Genomic DNA, 24,823 nt, shown 5'->3' with positions numbered 1-24,823 from the left:
CTGCCCCACCATTTTCACCTCCCCATCCTGCTGTATCATCCTGCTGCCTCACCATTTTTACCTCCCAAGTCTCTTATGCACCTTGGGCCCCAAACGCCTACATAGCCAAAGATGACCTTGAACTCCTGGTTCTCTTCTGTTTGTCTGCTAAGTGTTGGGGTTATTGTACCAGTGTCTTCTGATTTGTAATTATCACTGGCAGCAAAGCCTTGCCTATAGAGTCATCAGACATCAGAAAGGCCAAAGCGACCACAGCGCTTGGACTGGATTCGGCACCACACTGTGGGCCAGAGGTTGACTAACATTGAATCTGCCATCCACGTCTTCCCCAGAGGCAGCCCTTCCATGCCTTTCTTGGAGCAGCTGCTCAGCCCTCAGACTTCTACAGCATGCATGTCTGTCACACTCCTTTCCTTTGGTCTCCAGACCATGGTGTTGGAGCTAGCACTTCTTCCACTATAAACTACAGGTGCTATCTAAACTAAATGCAGCCCAGATAATGCAGTAGGGTTAGGGTAGTAGGTGATTTTTTTTTCCTTTTAAATGAGAGAAGCATAATGTCAGAGATAACTGAATTTCAAAACAGAATAGGTTAAAGCAAACAGCTAGGTAGGAGGAATGGCCCTGTGGCAGTCATTCCAGAGCATGTGAACATTTCTTGTAACCCGTAAAAGCCATCCATCACCATGGCCAGTCTCTCTGTGTACTTCCCAGCTGTGGATTCTCCCACCTCCCACACTGACCTCAAAGAAAAGAAGTTAAAACACTGAAAATAATGGCAAGACTGTGCCAATGGAGCAGGAATGGAGCAGGAAGCTCCATTTCAAGCCGTCTCCCCTGTGAGTTGCCTTGGTCCTGACTCCACCTCCAGGAAAGCCCGCCAAGCGCTGACCCCTCCCCAGGGAGGGTCAGGACCCCTCCTGCAGGCTATTCAGGCTGCCGTCCAGAAAAGAAACACGTGGTCTCCGGGTTTTACGTGGTCTCCCTTTCTCTCTTTCCCTGGCCGGTGGGCCACCCAGGAGTACTGCATTAAACATGGGCATCTTTTATTTGGTCTAATTTGGTCTGATTAGATTTATTTGCATCAGTGGAGAGGCTCGTCCTTAAGAAATATTCCTAATATATGGAGGTTCCACCTCTCAGCAAGGCCTGGCTTTCACGGCATGATTGTGGCTTCAACGGAAAGCCCAAAAATCAACAAAAATAAATGCGAATGGGTCCCGAAGTCCTACCGGAATAGAGCAAAAAATAAGGGTGGGGGAGAACTCACTGAGATGAAGCTGATCTTAGCCTGGTGAAGAGCATACAAGAAGGACGTTTTCCCAACAAGTGGCCCTGGGCTCATGGGGAAAACAGGTTCCCTCGGTGGAGACCTCCATATATTAGGAATATTTCCTTTTCTGGGCAGGAGCCTAAATAGCCTGTGGCAGTGGTTTTCATCCTCCCTGGGGAGGGGTCAGCGCTTGGCAAACTTTCCCAGAGGTGGAATCTGGACCATAGGAATTCACAGGGGAGGGGGCTTGAAATGAAGCTTCCTGCTCCATGCCTGCTCCATTGGCACTCCAAGGATGGGTGCCAGGGGCTGGAGTGACGCTTTCACCCAAACATCCCAGACATCTTGGATATAGGGGTGTTAGAGGGATGTGGTCTCACTTTCAACCAAACAGCTGGAAGTAGGCTGACGTGTTTAAACTGGAGCAAACACACTTAACTTCAGTACCTGAAATGCCATTTGCCACCACCATTCAAATCCTGAGCCAAAATTCGTATTATTTGGTACAACTGCTAAAAGCACACTTTGCTATAATTTTAAATTGTAAGTTTAGACAGAGATCAGATAGACAGAGAATTAACTTGAAAAAATAATCCTTTGATCAAGTGATCTACCCTAGAAGATTTGAAAACAGTTCATTAATTAATGAAAGAATGAAAACATGAACGCGATATTTAAATAAAATAAAACTGAACAATTTTACGAAGCGATAAGCATGGCAAAACAGGTAAAGTCGGCCTACCACCTGAACACTTTCCCAACACACATAATCAACAAAGAAAATCAATAAGACAGAGACAAACAAATCAATACAGTGTGTAAGTAAACACTGAGCATGCCGTTCACAGATGGGCAAATCAATCAGCAGCAAACACAAGAAGAGGCTGCGTCTCACTAGTAATAGAAAAAAATGTGAGTTAAACCGCAAAGAACCTGCAAAGTGTATCCCTGTGGTGGGGGATGGTGGAAGTGAAGCATTACCAAGCACCAGGAGGGCCACCTCAATAGGGAAGCCCACAGCCTGCTGAGAGCAGTAGGACTTTGGAAAGCAGTGTAATGTTAACTAGGATCTTGAGAATGGGCACAACTTGTGCCCAGAGCTTTCACAAGTGTACCTTGTGTACCCTAACGCTCCACTTCTGACTCTCAAGCACTGAAGTTGGAAACGCGGGTAGCAATACTAATTCTCAGCTGGGGTGTGATGGTGGCGGCAAGAGAATCGGGAGCTCAAGGCTACGGGAGACTCTTCCTAAGTAAATAAAATAAAGGCAAAGCAGGAGGGAGTATAAGTTTTTCTGTCCCAGCCCAGGCTTGCGTAGTGGGAGTTGTAGTCTCATAATCTTCCAAATCTGAAGACCTGAAGTAGGTAGCAAGTGTTGATGCAGAAGGATGAGCAAGCTGCTTGGGGTTACTGTGGTTGAGGAAAATCTGTGAAAACAACTGTTTAACATTGATGAAATGATCCTGTCTTGGAAGCACAAAGACTATGCATTTAAAGACTGTGAGATGCTGCTTTTGGGTGGAGATGTTGCAGGCTACAAATAAAAATCCTCCTACAGCTAAAGAAGACAAGAACATTCAAGAATATGAGCAAGCATACTTTCCCTGTTCATTATCACCAGAAAGAGAGAGCCTGGGTAACACCAGCATTGCCTAAGGACTGGTTTTTGAACTGTTTTATACTATAGACAAGAATATTCTATAAACAAGGACAGCATTTCATTCAAGAGTCTTCTGGTCTGATGGATAGCCATAGCACATGGGCACCATCCATACTAGCGTAAAGGCTCTGTGTCTACCACCAACTTAACTGCATTCGTTCAGCCGACCAATGGACCAATGCGAGAGCTTTAGCCAAAGCATCCTATTTACAGCGAATGGTTGTATAAGTCATCAGAAGCGATCAAATATGGATGAAAGCTGCCAGGATCCTTGAATAATATTAACATTCTGCTGTCCAAAATGCTACAGAGAGAGAACTTACACCAGACACACTATAGGAAGAACAATTTAAAAACACATCCAAAGGTTAAGGTTGTCCTCAATGCACGAGGCTTATTAGCACCTTAGTAAGCTGGATGGCAGGAGTCTGAGGTAAAAAGCTTCAGTCACAGCTTTGTTTGGCAAGATTTCTACTCTCAACGGTTTCTGTGAGGAAGCAGGCTTAATTAGTACGTGACCTAAGACTTGTAACAGACTTAGGCTAACAGTTAGTTGGGAAACTTCCAGAACTGACCGCTGGTAAAGATCTTCACAAGCCCCTTGGCATGGAGACTGAAGAGCTTCCAATGATGAACTGAAGGAATCGGATGACAACAAAAACCACAACATGGAAGAAAAGGAAGAATTTAAAGCAAGAAGATTCACAACAAAGACCCTGGCAGTGGGACAGGACACTCTCAACAAAGGGGACAGATATCAGATAAGGTGGACAACACTGGTTCACGGGATCAGACAGACGCAGGCTGCTCTTGCTCACCATGAAGAAACAACATCAAAGGGGGGGGGGACAAATGGCGCAGTCAACACTTGGCATCTGCCCAAAGAATCCTGCACCTGCTCAAACAGTGGGTGTTGACACCTTTGCACCTTCTGCTTCCTGGACTTGAGTCTCATCAGAAAAGGGAGAAATTGATGATTACGCCATCATAGCACCCAGCCAGTGATCTTAGTGAGATGGTTTCAATATCCTCAAGCCCGCATGTACCTTCAGCTCTGTGGCTTAATGGTAGGAACCTGTTCAACCGTTCTGGATTTCACTTTCCACACATCATGTAAGCAGCCTCACAGGTATGAAACCCTTTGTTGTAACTTTGGCTTTCAAGGATCCTGTCTAACTATAGGCTTAAAGTAAGTGTCCCCGTCATGTTTGAGTTGGGCTCGGCTGAATTATAATGGTTGGCAGAATGGCAACAGTACGTGTGGATTGGTTGAGCTGTCCAACGTTGTAAGGCAAGGAGCAGCTCTAGGACCTAAATTGAATCTTTGTGACTTCTCGTGGTGACAAGAAGCGTTACAGCTTGGCACGTTAACAGAGACAAGTACAGCTTAATGAGTCCTTTATATCTGGGTTCCTGGATTTTTCAAAAGGTTCCTGCTTTCACTTTGTTACTTGCTTCTTCCCGTCCTCTCTACATCTTGGTCTTCTCCACGGGTAGGGCGCTCGGTAACACGTTCCTTGTATACATGAATCACGTGGTTCAGCTGCCAGTCTCCTGGCAGATATAACCATTGTGCCAGTTCCCATATTCCCCGACAAGGCCTCTTGTCACACTCTCTAAGTCAGAGAGAGCAACAGGAGACAGTCCTAGCTCTCGATGTGTGTGCCGGAGCGGAATCCGGGTCCTCTGCAAAGGCAATCTGCGTGCCCAACAGTTTTAAAGTATTGGACCTGGAGAAAGAGTTGCGTGTGCAGGGTGCTTACTGTCCAAGCATGAGAACTACATCTGGATGTGTAACAGTCACCTAGAAGTCAAAGGTGAGTGTGCCTGCCTGTAGCCCCAGCGGGTCTTGAGGGCTCACTGACCAGCCAGTCTAGCCAAGAAGTGGACTCCAGGTTCATTGAAGAGAACCTGTTTCAAAAGCTAAAAAGCAGAGAACAAGTGAGAAAAGGCCCCAAAGCCAAACTCTGACCTCTACAAGTATAGGCACATGCATAACACCCCCCATCATCATAATTGCTGTACAATTTAAAAATAGCAAATTAATTAAACACCATGAATCCATAGAAATGAGCATCGATTAAAGGAAAACCAGGTTAAGTGAGAAGGTTTGATGGATAAAAGTGCTTGCCATATGAGCCTGATAATTTGAGTTTGACCTTTAACTTCTGTTAAAAATGGGGGAGAGAGCTGGCTGTGGTGGCCTGTGCCTCATAGCGTGTGTCCCAGTGCTGTGAGACTGGAGGTGAAGACAGGAGAATTACCCAGAAGCTCCAGAGTCAGTTTAGAATATGCAGCAGAGTGGGAACAAGAGACACTGCTTAACTATGTGGAGGAAAGAACCTGGTCCCCAGTATAGTTCTGACCTCTACACATACACCACGGAGCACAGACATCTGCCCTTGCACGAGTGAGCATACACACATAGGCACACACACACACACACACACACACACACACACAATTAGATTTTAAAAATAAATCCAGAAAAAAAAAACCCTCTACATACATTAACTTTGGTAATCAACAAAACAGTTAAATGTTATTTTACTTTCACACAAGGAATTGTAGTTAACTGTTAATTGTAGTTAAGGTAATACAAATACAATTTCTCATTGCCCATGAGGAATCTGAAGATTTCCAGACACAAAAATAAGGTGAATATGAAAAAGTTTGAAATGTTGTTATTGCGTATTTATTGTGTATTATTGTGTATTGTGTATTACTGTGTATTGTGTGTTATGTGTGTATAGGCACACACATGCTGTATGCATGTGAAAATCAAAGGACAGCATGCGGGAATGTTTTCTTCCACCATGTGGGTTCAGGATACAGAACTCAGATAGTCAGGGTTAATGGCAGGGGCTTTTACTTGCTGAACTGTCTCGCCAGCCCTGAAGTATTTTATTTTAATAACACATAATTTACATTATTTATGTGTGCTAAATATATATATACACATACATACATACATATAGGTAGCAACTAATGGAACAATTAGTGTTTCTGTTACCTTGAATATTTACTTCTTTGTGGTAATGACATTCAAAACTCTCTCTTCTGGATAAATCTAGGGGTTCTCAAAAAAGAGAGAGTGGAGAGCTGGTAGAACAGACAAAAGTTGCCTAATTGTGTATACTTTTTATTATACTGATCCATAATTTGATCCTTAATTTTGCTCAATATCAGCATCCTCCCATTCCAGATTCAGTGTGTCTGCAAATATTTTCATTTTTAATAGTCTCATCTTTTACAGTGGAAGAAATTAATTCAATTACTGTGGTGGTTTGAAAGAAAATACCCCACAAAGGGAGAGGCATTGTAAGGAGGTGTGGCCTTGTTGGAGTAGGTGTAGTCTTGTTGAAGGAAGTGTGTCACTGTGGAGGCGGGCTCTGAGGTCTCATATATGCTCAAGTCATGCCCAGTGAGACAGACCACTTCCTGATGATACAGGCCAAGGTGTAAGAACCCTCAGCTCCTTCTCCCACACCATGTCTGCCTGCATGCTGTCTTGTTTCCTGCAGTGACAATAATGGACCAAACCTCTGAACTGAAAGTGACCCACCCCAATTAAATACTTTTTTTTATAAGACTTGCCATAGTCATGGTGTCTCTTCACAGCAATAGAAACCCTGACTAAGACAATTACCTACGCTTACATTCTATGTAGCCACCATTTTCCCATCTGTTTTCTCCTCTCCAGGATTCTTCAGCATCCTTGAGCCTGGTTCAGACAGAAGATCCAGATCCTTTCATATTAAGCTCAGGATGTGGTCCAACAGCAGAGACAGTCTACCAAAAGGAGCCTAGTTTCCACCAGCAAGGGAGTCTATGGCTCTGATGGACAGCCAGGATTAGCTGCCCTATTTGACACCCAACTCGCTTTAGGGTAAAGAATACCCATTTCTCCCCTTTTCACCTAGTTCTGGTCCGGAGTATTTTAAACAAAGACTGTACCCTACTTGGAACTGCAATGTCTCAGCCTGTGACCAGCCAAACCCACCCATTCTCATTGAGAACTGTACCAGGCTGTGCGAAGTTAAAAAATCACCTCCCATCCCCCTTCACCTCATCTCCTTCCTGTCTCTCACCTCCAGCCTACCATGATGGAGTCTGACGCTGAGTAGACCTGCAAAGACACAGTTCCTGTAGCACAATTAATAAGAACCCAGAGAGAGATGCTGGGGTTCAACCTGAAGGTCAGAAAAACAAAACAGCCCGCCACTGGCTCTTACCTCCACCTCAGTCTGAAATGGCAATCCTGCCTCCAAGAATCTCAAAATGAAACTGTGAGTGAGAGCTGTCTTCTCCCATCTTAATTCCTCTCAAGGGCTGGGATTAAAGGCATGCACCACTACCACCCAGTTCTTATGGTAAACTGGTGTGACTACTGGGATTAAAGATGTGTGCCAATGCTGCCTAGTCTGTAAGGCTGAACAGTGGGGCTGTTTTACTCACTGATCATCAGGCAAGCTTTATTTACTAAAATGTAAATGAAGTATCACTACACATTCCCTTCTCTAACAGACTTTTTTTCATGGGTGTGAATAATGGTATGCCATGCTATACCCTAGTGCCTGACAGATTCCTAGAGAACACATCTCTCCGGAGCTTTTTGTGAAAAACGTGTAGAACATGATAATATATACATTTAAAAAAATAAGTAAATTTCTCCTGTTTCTTCACTAGTTCACTTTCCAACTGAACAATGGCTTGGGAAAATGATATTATATACAAAAACATTAAAAGCAAAAACGTTTCTTTCTAGCATTTGTGGTTTTATATCCGTGTCTTTAAGAACTGAAAACTCAACACCATAGCCTTAGATGTGGAAGCATTTTGTAAAAGTTCTCCAGAGAGCGTTAGACATATCCTGAAATTTAAAAGGCACCAAAAAATCTGTCTGACCATGGTGCCCTAATGTCTGAACCTACTGGCTGATCAAGAAAAAGCATGTGCCGGGCAGTGTGGTGCATGCCTTTAATCCTAGCACTCAAGACGCAGAGGCAGGTGGAGCTCTGTGAGTTTGAGGCCAGCCTGGTCTACAAGAGCTAGCTCCAGGACAGCTAGGGCTGTTACACAGAGGAAATCCTGTCTCGAAAAACAAACAAGAAAGAAAGAAAGAAAAGGAAGGAAGGAAGGAAGGAAGGAAGGAAGGAAGGAAGGAAGGAAGGAAGGAAGGAAGGAAGGAAGAAAAGCATGCTCCAGACACCACTCCACTGCCTCTGTGTGAACACTCATTTCAGCAATGCTACTTTCACAAACCCTATAAAGAAGAATGGGACCTGGATACCAAATTGCACAGAGAGTAAAAGAAACCCCAGTCCTGTTCTTGAGTGGATACAGTTGAGCCAAGTTCGAAAACACCCACCAACAGAGCAATGGGAAAATACTCCATTCAAATCTGGCTACGTCATAGAAGTTTGATTAAGTGTTGCTATGAGGTGCCACCTGCCCGCAACTTGGAAAATGCTTTTCAGTTCATTCCTAGAGCAGACGCACTATCTGAGACTTGTTGAAACTCGTGAGACCTCCATCCTTCATTCAATAGTAGTTGCTTTACTAGAACTTTCTTTTCAAGTAATTTTCTTCTTTGTAGAGATGTACATTCTTTTGGCTCATCTCTTGCCTCTTTTTGCTGCTTCAGCAAATTCTGTCATGCTTCTACAATAGATCACACAAGTAACCAAATGTACTGAGAAAACTCTGTTTTAAGGATACCGTTGAGTCCCATTTACAAAGTTATTTGGTGGTGGAGGAGAGTAAAGTTCAAGTTTGGAGGGGGTAAATTACATATAAGGGCCCTTGTGATTTGAAGTCTGAAACAGGTAGACAGTATTTCTTCACAGTTGATTGATCTTACAAATCTTGATCAATGTTTAATGCAACCTAAAAGAAAAATACAGAATAAATAAACTTTACTGCAATGAAAAGACACAAAGAAAAGAAAATAGAGCTTAAGTACTGTCAATTCGATCCTGTAAAGGAATGTTTTTAAGTTCCGGTTTATTTTAGAAGAGTACCCATGTAGTATATAATTATAACTGATGCCCCCAGTGAAGGCTTATCCTTGTCTTTCTCATCCTTCCTAAGAGCCACACCCTTTCCTGGGCCACCTGCCATTGGGATTAGCATCCTTGTCCTGCTGATTGTGAGTTTTGGCCTTTAAGGGTGTAGTCATCTCTCCACTCCAGGCTCCTCTTATTGGAAAGCCTATTGGCTCCTTCCTACATACAACTTAGGCCTTCACACACTGTATTCATTTCTCAACACCATGTCCCCTCCTCTAGCTCAGTTAACACACATACCCTTGGCGGCTGAATTTGAATCTTCTGCATGGCCCTCCTGTCCCTACCAGAGCTATACCATACATAAAATGGGTTTTGGTCATGTGCATATAGAACCCAGAATCATGAGAAGTTCAATGTCTCCATAACTAAAGTCTCCCTGTCCAAAACCCTTCTTGCTTTTCTTATGTTCACCAACTCATCCCAGGATAACACTCACAGCTCAGTTGCTCACGGCTAAAAGCTAGGATTCATTCTTGGTCCCCTCTCCCCATCTCTTGAGCCAAACTCAAGTCTATTCTGGTCACATCTGTGCTTTCTAGTCCTGGTCACCTTGCATGCAGATGACTATTACAGCCCCAGGTGGTCTCCCTTTTAAATACCTGTTCCTTTCTAACTCTCCACCAGATAAAAACCCTCTATCATCCCAATAACTACCTCTGCTCCTAAGTCCCAACTGCCTAAGCGACATGCTCATGTGATCTGGCTTTTCCCAGCTCCCTACCATTAAGTCTCACCTCTCTCCCAGCTCTCTAAAGCTCATCTTGAACATTGGACTGTTTGGCAGCTTCTTGCCATCTCTAGTTTCAAGTCTCCTTGCTTGGTCTCTTATAGCCCCTTCCCAATGGCCTATGGGCTCAAAGGAATGGAGCTGTTTGTTAGTTGTAGCTCACTACTGTCTACCACTGTGCACTTCTAGTCCTGCTTTCTGAATAGCTTTGGAAACACCTAAACACATCTTTTCTTTTACTTCCAGTAGCCACCATTAAATATTGTAATTCTGTGTGGGTCCCCCCACCCCAGCCTGCAGGCCTTCTCAGCCTGTACACTCTCCTCAATACCTTGCTCCCTCCCTTAGCTCAGTTAGCATTCATGCTCTTTCTGGATTGCTATGAAAACCTGGTTGATCTCCTCACTCCTAGTTCCCCATTCTTCTCCCCCATTGTAGCCAGATGCTCTAATGATAGAGGTCTCCACTTTCTGTAGGAAAATATCTGAGATCCAGGCAGGAACTCCAAATCCTTTCAGGGTCTGGCTCCTGTTGTCTTCTGACCTCATCCCTTATTGACCTATGCATCACACTTTGCTCTCTCCTAGCTGGGTCTTTCCCCTTCTTATGATTTCTGCATAGAATTCTTTCCTCATCAAGATTCCTCCATCTTCATCATGGCTCACCCTCTCAGTGCCCAGAGAATGAGGTAACAAGATGTGCCCGTTCTAGTTTGTTTTCCTACTGTTGTGACAAACACCATGGCCAATGCAACATGGAAAAAGGGGGCCTTTTGGCCTTCATGTTCAGATCATAATTCATCACCAAGGAATGATGGAGAAATAACTGAAGCAGAAGCTATAGCAGACTGGACCAGGCCAGACCACTACTTACTATTTCATTGCCTCGCTTTCCTTACTTCTTATTCAGACCAAGATCTCAGTAGGCTGTGCTCTCCTACATCAATCAGCAATCAAGAAAATGCCTCCACAGATGCGTCCACAGGCTAATCTGAGGGAGGCAGTTCAAATTCACTTCCAGGTGTATCAAGTTGATAGCCAAGGTTAGCCATCACACGGCCTTCCTTTCAGGGCAGCCCCCTGCTAATCAGAGTCAGTTAGCACAGGCTCTTCCTTCAGTCTTGAACTACACTGGGATGGGCAGTAGAACTCTTGGTCATTCTAATGATAAACATCAAATGCTGCTCTGTTTGTGTTTTCAAAATCTAATTGTAAATTGCACGGATACAGATGTTTATAAATAGTTAGAAGCTTAGACAGTTATGAAGCTATAGAGGTTATATATGCTATATCATATATCTAGTTAGACATATGCCTCATCAACAGGCAGAGCACCAATTAAGAATCTGGTTAGCGGGACTGGGAAAGAGGCTCAGCAGTCAAGAGCAATGCTGTTCTTCTAGAGGACCTGGGTTTGAATCTTAGCACCTATATGACAGCTCACAAATGTCTGGAACTCCAGTCCCAGGGGAATCTGGCACCCTCTTTTGGCCTCCACTGGCAACTTACACATATGACACAAAGACATATACATACATGTAGTCAAAATACTCATACACATAAAATAAAGGTGCAATTTTTTTTTCAAAATTGGTTAGCACCTACACATTTGTTCTTCTTTGCATGAGGGAAAAGTATTATTTGTCAACCCACCTCTTGTATACTAGACTTCATCAACATGAAAAAGTCTCTTCTGGGATACATTTTGGTACTTACATCAGATAACATGGGTTCATCAAGTTCCTCCACTCTGCTCAAGTTAGGAGCCCCGTACCGATCACTTATTTCAGCAAGGGTTTTGCCCGAGTCCATCATTAATTCCTACAGACATAAAAGTCAATTTTTACTTTTACATGCCTTCAAAATGAACATGTTGTTTTTCTTGCAATTTTGATATAAAATTTCTGAATGAAGCACACAAACTAAACACTGTTAATTAGCAGAATTCACCAATGCCTGTAAATGATAAGAGAATTATGTTAAGAAGTACTAACAGTTATCTTCAAATACATTTGGAATTTCAAAATCCATAATTTATAAGTAATTCTATGTGCAATATAATAGGACGTTGTAGCTTCAAAATATAAAAGTACATACTGCATGTCCAAATTTTATATATTTTGAGTTCTACTTCAAAGCACCACGTACTTGTGACTTGTTAGAATATCTATTTGGACTGTCACTTTCATAGGGATTTTGGTTTTGCTTTTGTTTATTCGAACAGCGTCCTCGCTATGTCGCTTTAGGCGTGCCAGGAGTCACAACTCTCCAGCCTCAGGCACTATGGTGGCTATGGGCACCTCCATGCTCACCCTGTACCAGCAGTCCTGACACGTGCCCTTATTAGAACTTTAGCCACTGCTGCAAAAGTAAGGTTTCTGTTCTGAGATATGTGTTCATTTCACGTAACACACAGTAGCTATTCCTTCTCACCTCGGACGGGATAGCCTCCTCACCCCTAGCTAGGCTTTCCGTACTCATCTCCTAGAAAAAAATAAGAACACTGAATGTAGTTCATTTCTATTCCAAGTTTGGCTTTTTAATTTTTTTTATTTGTATAAAGTGCTATGATCAGTTTAACAGAAAAAAAACAATGTCACTTTCCAAGGAGTGATTAGAATATAATGCACACAAAACAATGGATCATAGCTTCACTTATTGCTATATACTAATAGGACATAACACTTTAAAATTAAATAAAACTCTTTCAAGGACTGACCAGAGATGGAGGTTAAATCTCAATTGCTGAAGATATCACACACTTCAGACACGCAGCCCTGAGCTGAAACTGACCTTAATGCCTTTTTCCCTGGGGACAAGCTTTCCTGATACCAGAAGGTGCCATGAGAGCTTCCAAAGGAAGGAAACAAACAACAGTCCTAGCCAGTTATAATGCCTACGAACCACAGCAATGAGCAGGATGGCACAATAACTCTAAGGGTGCAGTAGTAGCGCACATACCTTAGTGGTAGCCAACCGCTCTCCAGATCTCTTAAGATCAGATTAACAAAAGTGGCATCATGCTTGGTACTGGAAACCTAGCTCAGATCAAGCGAATTCATGGATCTTGAAGGAGAACCTGCAACCAATTTACTACACCAGCATAATCCCTAACTACACTCTAAATGCTTGCCCTTGTACCCAGAGATCGACGAAGTCCTCACCCCTCATTAGGGAAACTTCTCTTTGCGACAGACAGAGACCATTACAGAATAATCACATTAAATTCAACTTAAGCCACATTAAAATTAAATTAAAATAAAACCACAATCAATTAAAATTAAAATGCAGAGGTGTGGAGTGCAGTTCCAGGTTATACATCTACAAAACAATTCTTACAGCCAAGACTCCGGGGACACAGCAGGTAGGGTGGAAAGACTGCAAGAATCAGAGGATGGGGGGGTGCTATGAGACACTGCCTCCTCGTGATGTCAGAAGCCATATCTATAAAGTCTCACTAGCATCACTTTGCAAACATGAGCTGAACAAAGGCAATAATACATATGTCAAAGTGGACAGGGGATGGCCCATGAGACCACAACCCTACACTAAGAATTGCAGGCAACTAAGGAATGCTGAGAACAGGAGAAATACTCTTCCCCAGGGAAAAGCACACTAATTGAGTGTCCAATCTCAAATGGTCAGCGCTGAAAACGTACACAAAAGTAACATTATACAGACAGAGCAGGTTATACTTAGGAATATCTACACATATATGTGTAACAATTAATGAAAAAGACACCATGAATTTGAAAGAGGGCAAGGAGAGGTATATGGGAGGGCTTAGTGGGAGAAAAGAAAATAGAGAAATGATATAATTACATTATGTTCTCAAAAATAAAAGGAAAATGCATAAAAAGATAGTTGTATAAAATGTTCTAAGACTTAATAAAAATATTATGAATTTTAATGGCTGAAAGAAACATTAAAATTTAAGCAAAGGTTCTAGCAACTATGAAAAGCAACAATGTTAAAGAAATGTTTCAGAATAAGAGATTTTTAAAGAGAGTTTGAAGTCAGGCTTTATATACAAGAAGATAGGAGGACATATTCCTAATTGAATTCACCATGTCCAAGTTACTCTCCAAAGCCCAAGGGGTCTTCACAGGTCCGTAACAATACTCACATGCTGCAGGGGAAAATGCTGGGGCCAGCATGGGAGGCCACTCCTACATGAGAAGGTTCTTCTAACCAAGCTAACCTCCTACGGCCTCCATCGTTTGCAGCAAAATCACATGACTCATACTCGAATGAGCCATTTTGGCAGTTGGAAGATCACTCATCTGTGTCTGCACATATGGCCGCTCTAATTACAGGAATATCTGCGGTGCTATTTTGCAAAGATGATTTCTTTTTTTATCTAGGAAGTTTTTTGTTTATTTATTTGCTTTTTGAGACAGCGTTTCTCCACATAGTCCTGACTATCCAGGAATAAAAATGAAATTTGCTCTGAGGACCAAGTTGGCTTTGAATTCAGAGATACTCCTGCCTCTGCCATGAGAATGCTGAGATCAAAGATGTGCGTTGCTATACTAGATTTTCTAGAAAGTTCTAATTCTCAATCCACACAGTAGCCCCAGGCAGTTTATATTCTTACAAGACCACTACCTTAAACCATAAGGATGAATATTTGACACTAATCTTTCACCCAGTTCTTTTAACTAAAACCAGAAAATAAATCTGTTTCTCCTCAATGTTTGAAAGTACATGTGACTCTTGGGACCTCAATCAGACCCAAGTTCCTCATCCTTTGCCACAAACAAAAGCACCAGGAGGGAGGTGAAATCAGTACCCATCATCAGCGGGGAAGACAATCCTACTAACTCCTGACTCTTGCTCCAAAGGGTCTGAGGCAAACACCCCAGAGTTCAACCCCTGTTCAACTCAGGATTCTTCAAATATGTCTGAGAACAACAATTTACATGGTGCATCTGTAGATCAATGGAGTCTGAGCGGCGAGTGAGATAGGGATAGGCCAATGTGGACATGAACGTGTTAAAGTTGTGTTGATTGGTCACAGAGGCTTGCTGTCTGGAGACATGGGTATGACCCTCTTCTGTGTTAATATGTGTGTGAACTCATGGACATCACCCCAAAAAATGCTCCTTTTGCACAAGCCAGTACCAGTGTCTAGATATTAAAATTATGCACAGATACTTGAATTTATCCTTCAATATCTCATGCTTTTTTCAATTCACCACCTTATATGTTTTAAAGAAATATGTTTAAACTCAGCAATCAGGAGATAGAGGCAAATGGAGCTCGGGGTTCTAAGCCAGCCTGGTATGCATAGTGAGTTCCAGGACAGTTAGCACTACACAAAGAAACCCTGTCTCGGAAAAGAAGGAAAGAAAGAAAGAAAGAAAGAAAGGAGGGAGGGAGGGAGGGAGGGAGGGAGGGAGGAAGGAAGGAAAAAAGAAACGTTTCAAATGATTATTTTTTCCTCATTTAATACATTAATAAATATATCACATATATTTGATAAAATTTGCTTCTGCTTTCAGTTTTAATTATGGGTTCAATAAAGAGAGCTGTAGTTGGGGAGGGAAGGCAGCAGCCATAAGTGTAGTCACTCAGAAGTCAGACCTATATGGAACACATTTTTCAGTAGATCAGCAATTATTGGGTAAACTAGAGATTTAATTTTATGTATGTATTACACATGAAAATGGGCTTTCTTTTAAACGAAGTCACTGTGCCGTTTGTTTTCATAAGAGACATAAGAATCAACGTAAGAACTGATTTTAAAAACATAAATGACTTTCTTGGTATATCTAACATGAAGAAGAGCGACACACTATCTCATTCACCAGAATACCTTCCGATCAGCCAACATAATTAACAGCTGTCTGCTGACAAAGCCATCGACAGTGTCCCTCTAGAGGCCCCTGTGGCTGGCGAAGGCACACACGTGATGACTTAAACTCCTTACTTGCTGCCTATGGCACTGAACTGCAGACGCTGTTGTGAAACAGGAGAGCAGACAGAAAGGCTGAGGCTTAAAGTCCCATGCATGACGGGGAACAGGTGTCTGGCACAACTGGGAGAAACAGCCTGAAGAGTCTAGAAGTTTCTTACAAAACTTCAGATTACCTTACTTAATGCTTGAGCTCGCTGGAGTTCTTCTGCCTTCTTTTTCTCTTTTTCTTGCATTTCCAGCTCCAATTGGATTGCCAGCTGCTGCTGAATGGTCACAGGCGTTTAAATCGTATGGCAGATAGAACAGAACAATAGCTAGACATAAGCTCTACCACTCCTGTTTGTTTGTTTGTTTGTTTGTTTGTTTGTTTGGAAGGATGGATGGGTCGTACCTAAGTAGCCCAGACTGGATTCTAATTCATAACGATCCTCTTGCCTCCACCTCTCTAGTGCTGACGTTACTGGAGCTACCACACCTGCTTATGTGTCACTTTTAAGACCCCAGCTAAATTTCAGAAAATTAAGAAAACAATTATATTCAAATAACACTCAGCTTCTATAAGGATTGCTCTTTCAAGCATAAAAACAGACATTTCTTTGATTGTCAAAGATAGGAGGAATCTTATCACAGAATCAAGTTATGTCCCTTTTGTTCTTATAACTACAAATAAGACTAATGTGGTTTTCTTGAAGTGAGAATTCGGGGCTGGGAGAGAACCAGATCTTGGATGCAAAGCAGTAAGAGAGAACAATCTGATGCCCATGAAAGTGTGTATCTGTAAACACAGCTGATTAACAGTGCACTTGGTCCTGATGCAGTGTGCATGCCACACTAGGACAGATGTCAACAGCAAAGCCTGTGGACCAAATGGGACACAGCTCCTGTTTGGGTGCAGCTCAGAAGCCAAGAATACCATGCACATTCTGCAATGCTTGACGGCAAATAAAATCAAAAGAATAATGATATAGGAACGTGATATAACAACCAAGCTGCAGGATCTTGAAATAAAGTTTGGTTGAAATGCAGCTCGGCTCATCCAGTTGTGAATCGTCCAAGGCTGCTTTTCACTGGCAACAAAAGAGCGAAGTGGTCATCACAAAGGTCACATGTGGCACCATGGTGGCACTACGAATCCAACAACACTGCCCACCCATAGTCTTTGGAGGGCCGTGATAAAGCTGTGCTGTGGCACTTAAGACACTGATGTCATCACACAAACAAAGGAGCTGGACGCAGGGACACACAATTGTAATCCCAGCTTTTAAGAACTTAAGACAGGAGGATCTGAAGTTGGAGGCTGATTTGGGCTAATAGAATAACACCTTGTCACAAAGAAACAAACAGTAAGAAAAGAAGACAACACAAATGCTGATTGTCATTTTAGAGACACACTGGGGCATGAAATGCTTTCTTACCTCAATAACAAAATACAATTCGATTTGTTGTATATAATGGCTATGACACTACACTCAAAGAAGGCAACAAGCATCGTTCACAGATGATGCACACATCCCCATAATCTTAACTCACATTGAAAGCAAAGGTCAAGGGTCATCAGACAGCTAAGTGGGTAAAAGCACTGTCGGTGACCCTTACCAACTATACCCACAACCCATGTAAAAAGGGAAGAAGAGAACCAACCCCACAAAGTTGCCCTCTGACCTCCACGCGTGGGCCATGGTGTGCACATGCTCTGCTCCCCACCCCTGTGAAAACCACACACTCATGCACTCTTACAATACTATTTTCATTCAGAAAAGAAAGCAAAGGTCAAAAATAGAATATTTAATATTGATTCCTCTTATCATTGCACAATTTCCTCATAGATATTAAAAGAAGCTTGCAAAAATTGTTACCAAAATAACTTGTTTGTTCTCAAAGCAAAGAATGACATTTGTCAGCATGAGTTAATTTGAACAGTGTTGATCTGCATGCTCAAAGAAATGTGCCCCCCCCTGCAAAATTAGGGGGTTTTTTGTTGTCAGATTGTTGGGCTTTAGTGAGAAAGCTTGATATTAGGTCTCCAACTCGGGACAAATGGCTACCATATCAAAGCAGACCTGGCTGCCCACTTCTCTCAGCATCCCTCAGTTCATTCCTGTCACAGGGTATGGTTAGCATACCCCACCTCCTATTCTAAACTTTTCCAGCACAGGGGTTGGGGTGCCCTTCCCTCAGCTGCCCTTCCCTATATAGTCCAGACATTTTGGTTACCAGGCCCTTTTTTGTCCCCCCTCTATCCTCCTGGCTCTTCCCTCCTCCCTTTCCTCGTATGGCCCAACTCAGATTCACATTCACTCTGGACTCTCACTGATATCCTTGCCTCTGGCTATGATCTCCCTGTAAACCGTCTCCTTCACCATACCTAGGCCTAGTCATGGCCTCCTTTTTCCTTTCTTCTTTTCTTTCATTCACTGGTCAATTTGTTGACACTGGGAGCAATATCAGTTGTCAACTAAAATCAAGTCAACTGCTCTTGAGCAATTTCTCTCAGCTTTTGTTGATTTTTGTTTGCTTGCTTTAATTTTATTTTGTTGACAGAGTTTCACTACACATCCCAGGCTGGCCTGGAACTTAAGATTCTCCTGCCTTTGCTTTCCCAGTGTGGGGATTAGAGGCATGCACCACCATGTCCAGTTTTTTCCCTGGCTTTTGTTTAGAATACCATGTTCCCAAGGTGCCAACAAGTTACTCACTGAAGCCATCATCAGTATTGAGTTGGAAATGACGTCAAGGAAGAAGCAAAATCCTCAGCCTCCAACTCAAACACTTCAGGGAGCAAGAGAGAACACTCTGCTGTTTCTCCTCTCAATCCACTCCCTGTTAAGCCCTTTCCTATCTGTTGGCTCCACTCTGTTTCTCCCATCTACGTCTGCCCACCAATCTACTTCTTTAATTAGCCAGAGCATCTCCTGTAGAATGTTATCCGACATTTCACAGCCCCTGCAAATGTAATGCTTTGGGTTCAACAAAAGGCAGATTTGTTTTGCTGGCTAACATGCTAGGGAAATGTTTCTAGTGTCACTAAGTTTTCTTCCAGTAGGGTGAAGGAGATGCGTCAAAGAAAGTGAAGTAGATTCCCAGAGTGAACACATGGTCTCAGGGAAGGAGAGCAGCTGACGGACGTTCCTGCTTCTGTAGAGAGGGGCAGGTCCAAGCAGACAGCACTGTTATGAATGGCTTGGTCCCAAATGCTATACCATACAGGTTGAGCATCTTGTTTCAGATGTGATTTAGGGCTGGAAGTGGTTCAGAGCTCATATTTTTGAGATATTTATGAATCTGTAATGAGATGCCTCAGATATGGTGCCCAAGACTAAACATGAAATTCAACTATATTTTACCTTCTAACTGAACGTAACGATATGATGTATTTTAGTACTTTTTATGGGAAGCCAAGTTTAACAGTGTGGAATTTTCTACTCCTTGACAGCACATAAGCATGAAAAAAGTTTCATATTTAGGAACATTTTTGGATTTTTTTTCGAGATGTTCAACACATAAAGCTTGGTCAATGCACCCTTCCATCTTCCCAGTGATATTATTTCAAATCTTCATCATTCTTTCCATCCCTCCTACATCATTCCTTGATTTTTAAGTGTGTGGCCATGGTTGACTCTTCATAAAGAAGACAGAAACAGTCAGCTTTCAACTTCCTGTAACAAGTCAATGCACCCACCTATACTGAGGCTACCTATGCTTTGTCTTGGAGCTCCAATCAAAGGAGGGCTCATCCACTTGTTTTTCAGACCCATTTCCTCTTATTACTGTGGACAAAAGGTTTTGGACCATTTTTTCTATTTTTCTAGTGTCACTCATTGTATTCCCTGTGGTCCTAAATGAAAACAAAACCCATTGCCCTTCACCTCACACACTCCATGAAAGCATTGTCTCACTCATCACTCCCCTTCCTACCCACTACGCCCCACTCTCACCACTGATCCTAGACAGACTGTCTGAGCATTGAATGAGCACTGGCGAGCAGTGCTACCGCTGACTGTTGTCCTCTTGGCTTCCACAACAACACGGTATCTGGGTGGCCTTTTTACCTCACGGTATTTCCTCTTCACCAAACAAGGATGGGGATACTAGGCAGCAATGTCTAAGTGACCACAGTCAGGGAGTGTTTCAGGATGCGGGTTGAACCACACCAAGGGTGCCGCTGTTAACTTCCATCGCATTTGAGCTCCTGTCTCACCTGCTGAAACAAGAGTTCCTCGGCTTTGAGTCGCTCCATCATTTCCTGCTCCATCTGTGCTAATTGTCGCTCATGCTCCAAATCAATCATCTCTTTCTGTCTCTAGCGATTGGTGAAAAAGCAACAGCACGCAGCTCATTAGAGACCAATCTGTCAATGCAATGTTAGAAGCCTCCCTCCCACCAGCTTCAGAAGAAGGGGCAAGAAAACCACGCTCTATTCATTTGGAAACTATGCAATAATTTGGGGGAGTTTTATGCCTTAGCCAAACAAAGAATGTGCAATTAGGACTGTATGTTGAATATAAACAACGAGTAAAAGTAGAAAACATGTCAGAAAAAGCCAATACTGAGTTGAAAATATTTAAAATCAAAGCAGAAGCCTTTTTTCTGTTTTCTTCCCATCTACATTCAAAATATCCAAAGTTTTTAAATAATGAACAATTTTGTAATAGAAAAACAAGATTGAACATAAAAACATAGACGATGTGAACTAATTTTCATGCTCTTCTAATTTCCTCAAAGGAGACCCATATTTACCAGCTGCTCCATGGTCACAATGTCCTTGTACTTAGAAATCCACAAGGCTAAATATTCGATTGGATCCACTGGGCGAACTCTTGCCACTTCTGCGAGACCTTGAGTTAGGCATGTCCCCAGGCACTTCTGAAGATATATTGATTCCATTTCTAACTCCTAAACAAAACCGTCTACAAAAGTTTTGATTAGAGCCAAAAAGTGTTCTGAGTAGGCATAGATAAGAGTAAAGTCAAGCTAAGCAGTGGTAGCCCTTGCCTATAATCCCTGGACTCTGGAGGCAGGCAAATGTCTGAGATGCCAGCCTGGTCTACAAGATGAGTTCCAGGACACACAGAAATACGCAGAGAAAACCCAGTCCCAAAATAAACAAAGAGTAAAGTCAAAGAAGGCTACCTGAATACTCCACCCTGTCACTAGTCATGGGTACTTCTCATTAAGGATGAAATAAACAAGCTGGCCCTAGAAAACTTCAAATGGTCTACAAAAAGACGCTGTCGACGTCTTAGCTAAAATAGCTTCTCCATCCTGCAGGTTCTCATTTAGTCCCAGAGTCAGAACTGGACACCAGCATTGTTCATCACATTGTGCCAAGTTATGCTGGTGCCAGTTAACACCCACAACCTCCCAGGCAACGGGCCGATAGGGAGCCAGACTCAAAGAGCTTAAGTAAACAACCTAGATGGCTGGTCTGGCAGATGAGCACAGGGTTTGTACCTACTTCTTGTACCTGGGAGAGAAAGAGAATGCACGAGAGCATACTATGCTCCTGTGTCTGTCTGTCTGTCTTCTAGGAGAGTGGCTCCTCTAGGTTCCCAAGGAACTAACACCACTGCCTCTCCATGGCGGCAAGTGAGTAAGTTTGTGTCCCCTTCCAGCTGATTCCCAGTCTTCTCAGATATGAAGAGTGTTGCATGGCTCTTCCTGGGTTAACTATTTCTATTTACTCTGGAAGCATAAGTAGATAGACAATAACAGACCCAGCAAATGAGTCTATCTAAGCTCGGACCTGTGACCCCGTGAGTTTATTGGGGTTGTTCGCAGAAGCTAAGGTGAGGATATATGTCACAGTGGGCAGGCTACTGATATTGCTTCATTAAACATATGTTATGTGTCTGTCAGTTGCCTTCTAAGCAACTGCATTTGGACCTAAATACTATCTCCGACCTCATATGGCATGGAGATGAGTAGATGAGATGAATTTTAATAACAAATCAGTAAATACAAGATCAAAACTGAAATATGTTTGCTTAAGAGCAGACAACAGGGACTCCCTTTTCAGACAAGCCAGGAAAGCCAAGAAAACTTTCTGTGATAAGTTGGTATTTGAGCTAAGCTAAAGTTTGCTAAAGAAACAGTGACATTCACAAGGGAGAGAGAGAGAGAGAGAGAGAGAGAGAGAGAGAGAGAGAGAGAGAAGCAAGAACTCTAGCAGCCAGAGGAGACATGGTGCCAGGACTTGCCTCTGGGCAAAGGCATTTTTGCCTCTTGTAGACATCAACCTGGCCTGCAATAGTGATGGGAAAATAAAACTGACATTGGTGAGGGTGATTTGATCACCTCTAGAAATATCACCGTATGTACACCATTGCAGTTTTTGAATCCCATGTCAAAGGTGCAGTCTCAGACTGTACTACCACCTGAATATCCAAGAAGAGGGTCAATTAGGTACAACACTGTGGAATCTTGTCTATGAGAATGGAAAACGCTCTCTAAAATAGGGAGTGGTTCCCTAGTGACTCACAATGCACGGTGGCACAGAAACTGCTTCTGCCACCAAAGAAATATGTGTATGTGTGCATGAATGTAGCCCTAAGAACTGACAAGCTGGTCTACCAACTTGCCATTGGTGTCCTAACCACATAGAGAAAAGGATTACAGCAACTGACTGGACTCCATTGTGCTTCTTCAGTGGGAAATCCTCCAGAGATAAAATTGACACATGAACATCTGAATACCATTTGAAGTTTAGTTACATAAAACATGAAATATACTCCAGAAAACATGGAACCTGGTAACCGGACAATGGTCATCAAGGGGAAAACTAATTAAGGAGTTGCCCAAGGTCTATCTGGGACTTCTGGCAGCTGCTGAGAATTCTCAGTGGGGCTTACAGGTGGTCCCTGTGTCATCTCTGTAACACCTATCTCCTGTGTTCTACGTGTATCTCCTGTGTCTACCTGAGAAAATAATGGCCGTCACTCCTACCCTAAGAAATGTTACTTCCCAACAAACAGCAGTGCGCATCCAGCTCCACAGAAGAAAGTCCTTCTCACAGAAACAACTGCCTCCAGCCTGGAGTAGCTCCCTGAGCCACGGAAGGAGTTCCTCTGCCTGTGCCCAGGAGAGAGGGGACCTGGACAGCAGCGCTGGATTCAACACTTAAAAAAAAAAAAAAAAAAAAAAAAAAAAAACTACAGCAGACCCAGTTCAATTTGAGTTTCAGAGGAACACGATGAATAACACGTCTTATACGATATTTGGGCTAGGACATAACCAGTTTACCTGTAAATAAAATTCAATCAGGCAACTACTAACCTAGATACTTACCTTAGTTTTCCTATTGTGTTGTACGCCTAGAGGGCAGAGAAGGGGGAGGAGGATGAAAAGGAGGAGGAGCCGGAAGAGAGGAAGACGAAGAGTCACCCAGGCCCAAGGCTCCTTCCAGAGAGCTAACCCGCCCTCAGCCACCGAGTGAGATCCACGAGACTCGCGCAAAGTGTAATTTTGAGAATTGCATCTGCAGAGACACTAGAGGATCGGTTCTAAGAAAACCGCTCCAGCCTCCTTGGTGAGTGCAACTGACGCAGGTCCCTGCCGCCGGCGAGTGAGTCGCGTCCCGTTGCCTGGCAACGAGTGTACGGTGGTGTGTAGAGCTAGGGTTCCATTCAGACTGAGGCAGTGGGGGCAAAGGGAAATTGTATGGGAACACCTGCAGGGGACAATGGGAGGGTGGGCGGCGGGAGTGCCCACGAAGGGGCCGGGATCTTGCGGCCATGGGAAAAGGGACGTGCAAATGAGAGAACCAGATTTTCCTAGGGAAACACCGAGGAGTAGTGTCAGGACAGAGCGATGGAACCGAGAGACAGAGACTTTAGGGCCAGGAATCCTTAGATAGGATCCCTGAGAATCAACAGATCTTTGAAAGTCGGAGGAGGCACCTTTGATCGCTGGGGGACAGTTGCTAGGTGACTTGAAAGCTTTAAGATTCCTTTCAGAGGCGCAGGCAACTCCACGATGCCCAGAGACACCCTCCACTCTTAAGCTTTCTCCCGTTACCCTGCTAGCTTTAGTCAATGTGACACAAACCTAGACGTACCTAGGAAAAGGCACTCTCAAATGAAGAATTGCCTCCATAAGAATGATCTGTGGGCATATCTGTGAAGCGTTCTCTCGATTGCCAATTTATGTCGGACGACCACGATAGGTGGTGCCTATCCCTGGTTGGGCCCGGGCGGTGGTGGTGCACACCTTTAATCTCAGCACTCGGGAGGCAAAGGCAGTAGGATCTCTGTGTTCGAGGCCAACCTGGTCTACAAGAACTAGTTCCAGGACAGACTACAAAGCTACAGAAAAACCAAAAAAAAAAAAAAAAAAAAAAAAAAAAAAAAAAAAAAAAGAAAGAAAGAAAGAAAGAAAGCAGGAAGGAAGGAAGGTAGGTAGCTGGGTCAGCCAGGGAAGTAAACCAGTAAGCTGCATTCCCTTCGTGGTTTCTGCTTCATGTTCTTGCATTAAGTTAAGTTCCTGCCTTGGCTTTCCTTGATAGTGGTCTGACTGTCACCTATACGCTGAATAGCACCCCTAAGGTTGCAACACCACCCCAATTTTCTTTTGGTCCTGGTGTTTATCAAAACAACACAAAGTAAACTAGGATACAGACCTGATGGTGTGTGTACCACACTGGGTGGGGCAGGAGTCTCCATGTTATCTTCTAATTTCTGTGATCATGGCACTGCTCATAAACTCAAGGGATCAGCAAAGTCTGAGCCCTTCCTTCCTTTGCCCCCCCCTCCCAGCAACAGAGCCCTCAGACATATTTACAGAGTACTTAGTGTGTGCCAAGTATCAGGGATAGCATCTTCACAGATAGGGCTTGTCACTTTTAAGCAGTGTGTTAGTCACTCAATGACCCAGGAATGGAGGTGTCCCGGGAATGCAGCTGCTGATTCAGTGACAGGACTCTCCAATAACAGAGGGCTACATCAGTGGCCAGGGATTGCACTGGAGATTTATATATATGTGTGTGTGTGTGTGTGTGTGTGTGTGTGTGTGTGTGTGTGTGTGTGTATTCAAGATATATATATATTCAAGATATATATATATGTTCAAGATATATATATATATTCAAGATATATATACATATATATATATATATATCTTGAATCTGAGATAATGGAAGTTGCATTTCACCAAGCACATCAACAATTTGTCATCAGAT

The 24,823-nt window shown here is 43.1% G+C and overlaps 2 protein-coding genes across 14 annotated transcripts in view; one reads left to right on the top strand and one right to left on the bottom strand.

Moving 5' to 3' along the window:
- Positions 1-2,185: 2,185 nt before the first annotated feature.
- Dydc2 (DPY30 domain containing 2) overlaps positions 2,186-24,823 on the top strand; it is a 41,243-nt gene continuing 18,605 nt past the window's right edge. Inside the window, exons 1-3 of one of the 9 annotated variants that reach the window (XM_087906280.1) lie at positions 2,186-4,063; positions 6,638-7,223; positions 22,966-23,212. Coding sequence is in view for 5 of the 9 variants with exons in the window: in XM_085687881.2 (XP_085544007.2) it covers positions 7,113-7,223 (111 nt within the window). In the remaining 4 variants the exon portion in view is untranslated. Of the gene's footprint in view, positions 4,064-4,124; positions 4,752-6,637; positions 7,224-22,965; positions 23,213-24,823 lie in introns of those variants that run through there. The other 8 variants (XM_085687881.2, XM_085687883.2, XM_048421162.3 and 5 more) reach the window with 8 other exon arrangements.
- Dydc1 (DPY30 domain containing 1) lies at positions 8,628-23,077 on the bottom strand. 5 transcript variants are annotated; one of them, XM_048421154.3, is made up of 7 exons: positions 22,936-23,077; positions 20,389-20,558; positions 19,850-19,951; positions 15,825-15,914; positions 12,165-12,215; positions 11,448-11,552; positions 8,628-8,823 (listed from the first exon to the last, which is right to left on the bottom strand). In XM_048421154.3, exons 2-7 carry the CDS (start codon positions 20,533-20,535, stop codon positions 8,794-8,796), a joined length of 525 nt encoding a protein of 174 aa, XP_048277111.1. In that variant the 5' UTR covers positions 20,536-20,558; positions 22,936-23,077; the 3' UTR covers positions 8,628-8,793. The 5 variants fall into 5 exon arrangements, with proteins under 5 accessions (XP_048277111.1, XP_048277113.1, XP_048277112.1 ...); XM_048421156.3 differs by having other exon boundaries at positions 15,825-15,911; XM_048421155.3 differs by lacking the exon at positions 22,936-23,077 and adding an exon at positions 20,782-21,073.

Source organism: Myodes glareolus, chromosome 5, assembly GCF_982192425.1.
Source record: "Myodes glareolus chromosome 5, mMyoGla1.1, whole genome shotgun sequence".
NCBI classification, from domain to species: Eukaryota; Metazoa; Chordata; class Mammalia; order Rodentia; family Cricetidae; genus Myodes; species Myodes glareolus.
This window is presented reverse-complemented; position numbering and strand designations above follow the sequence as displayed.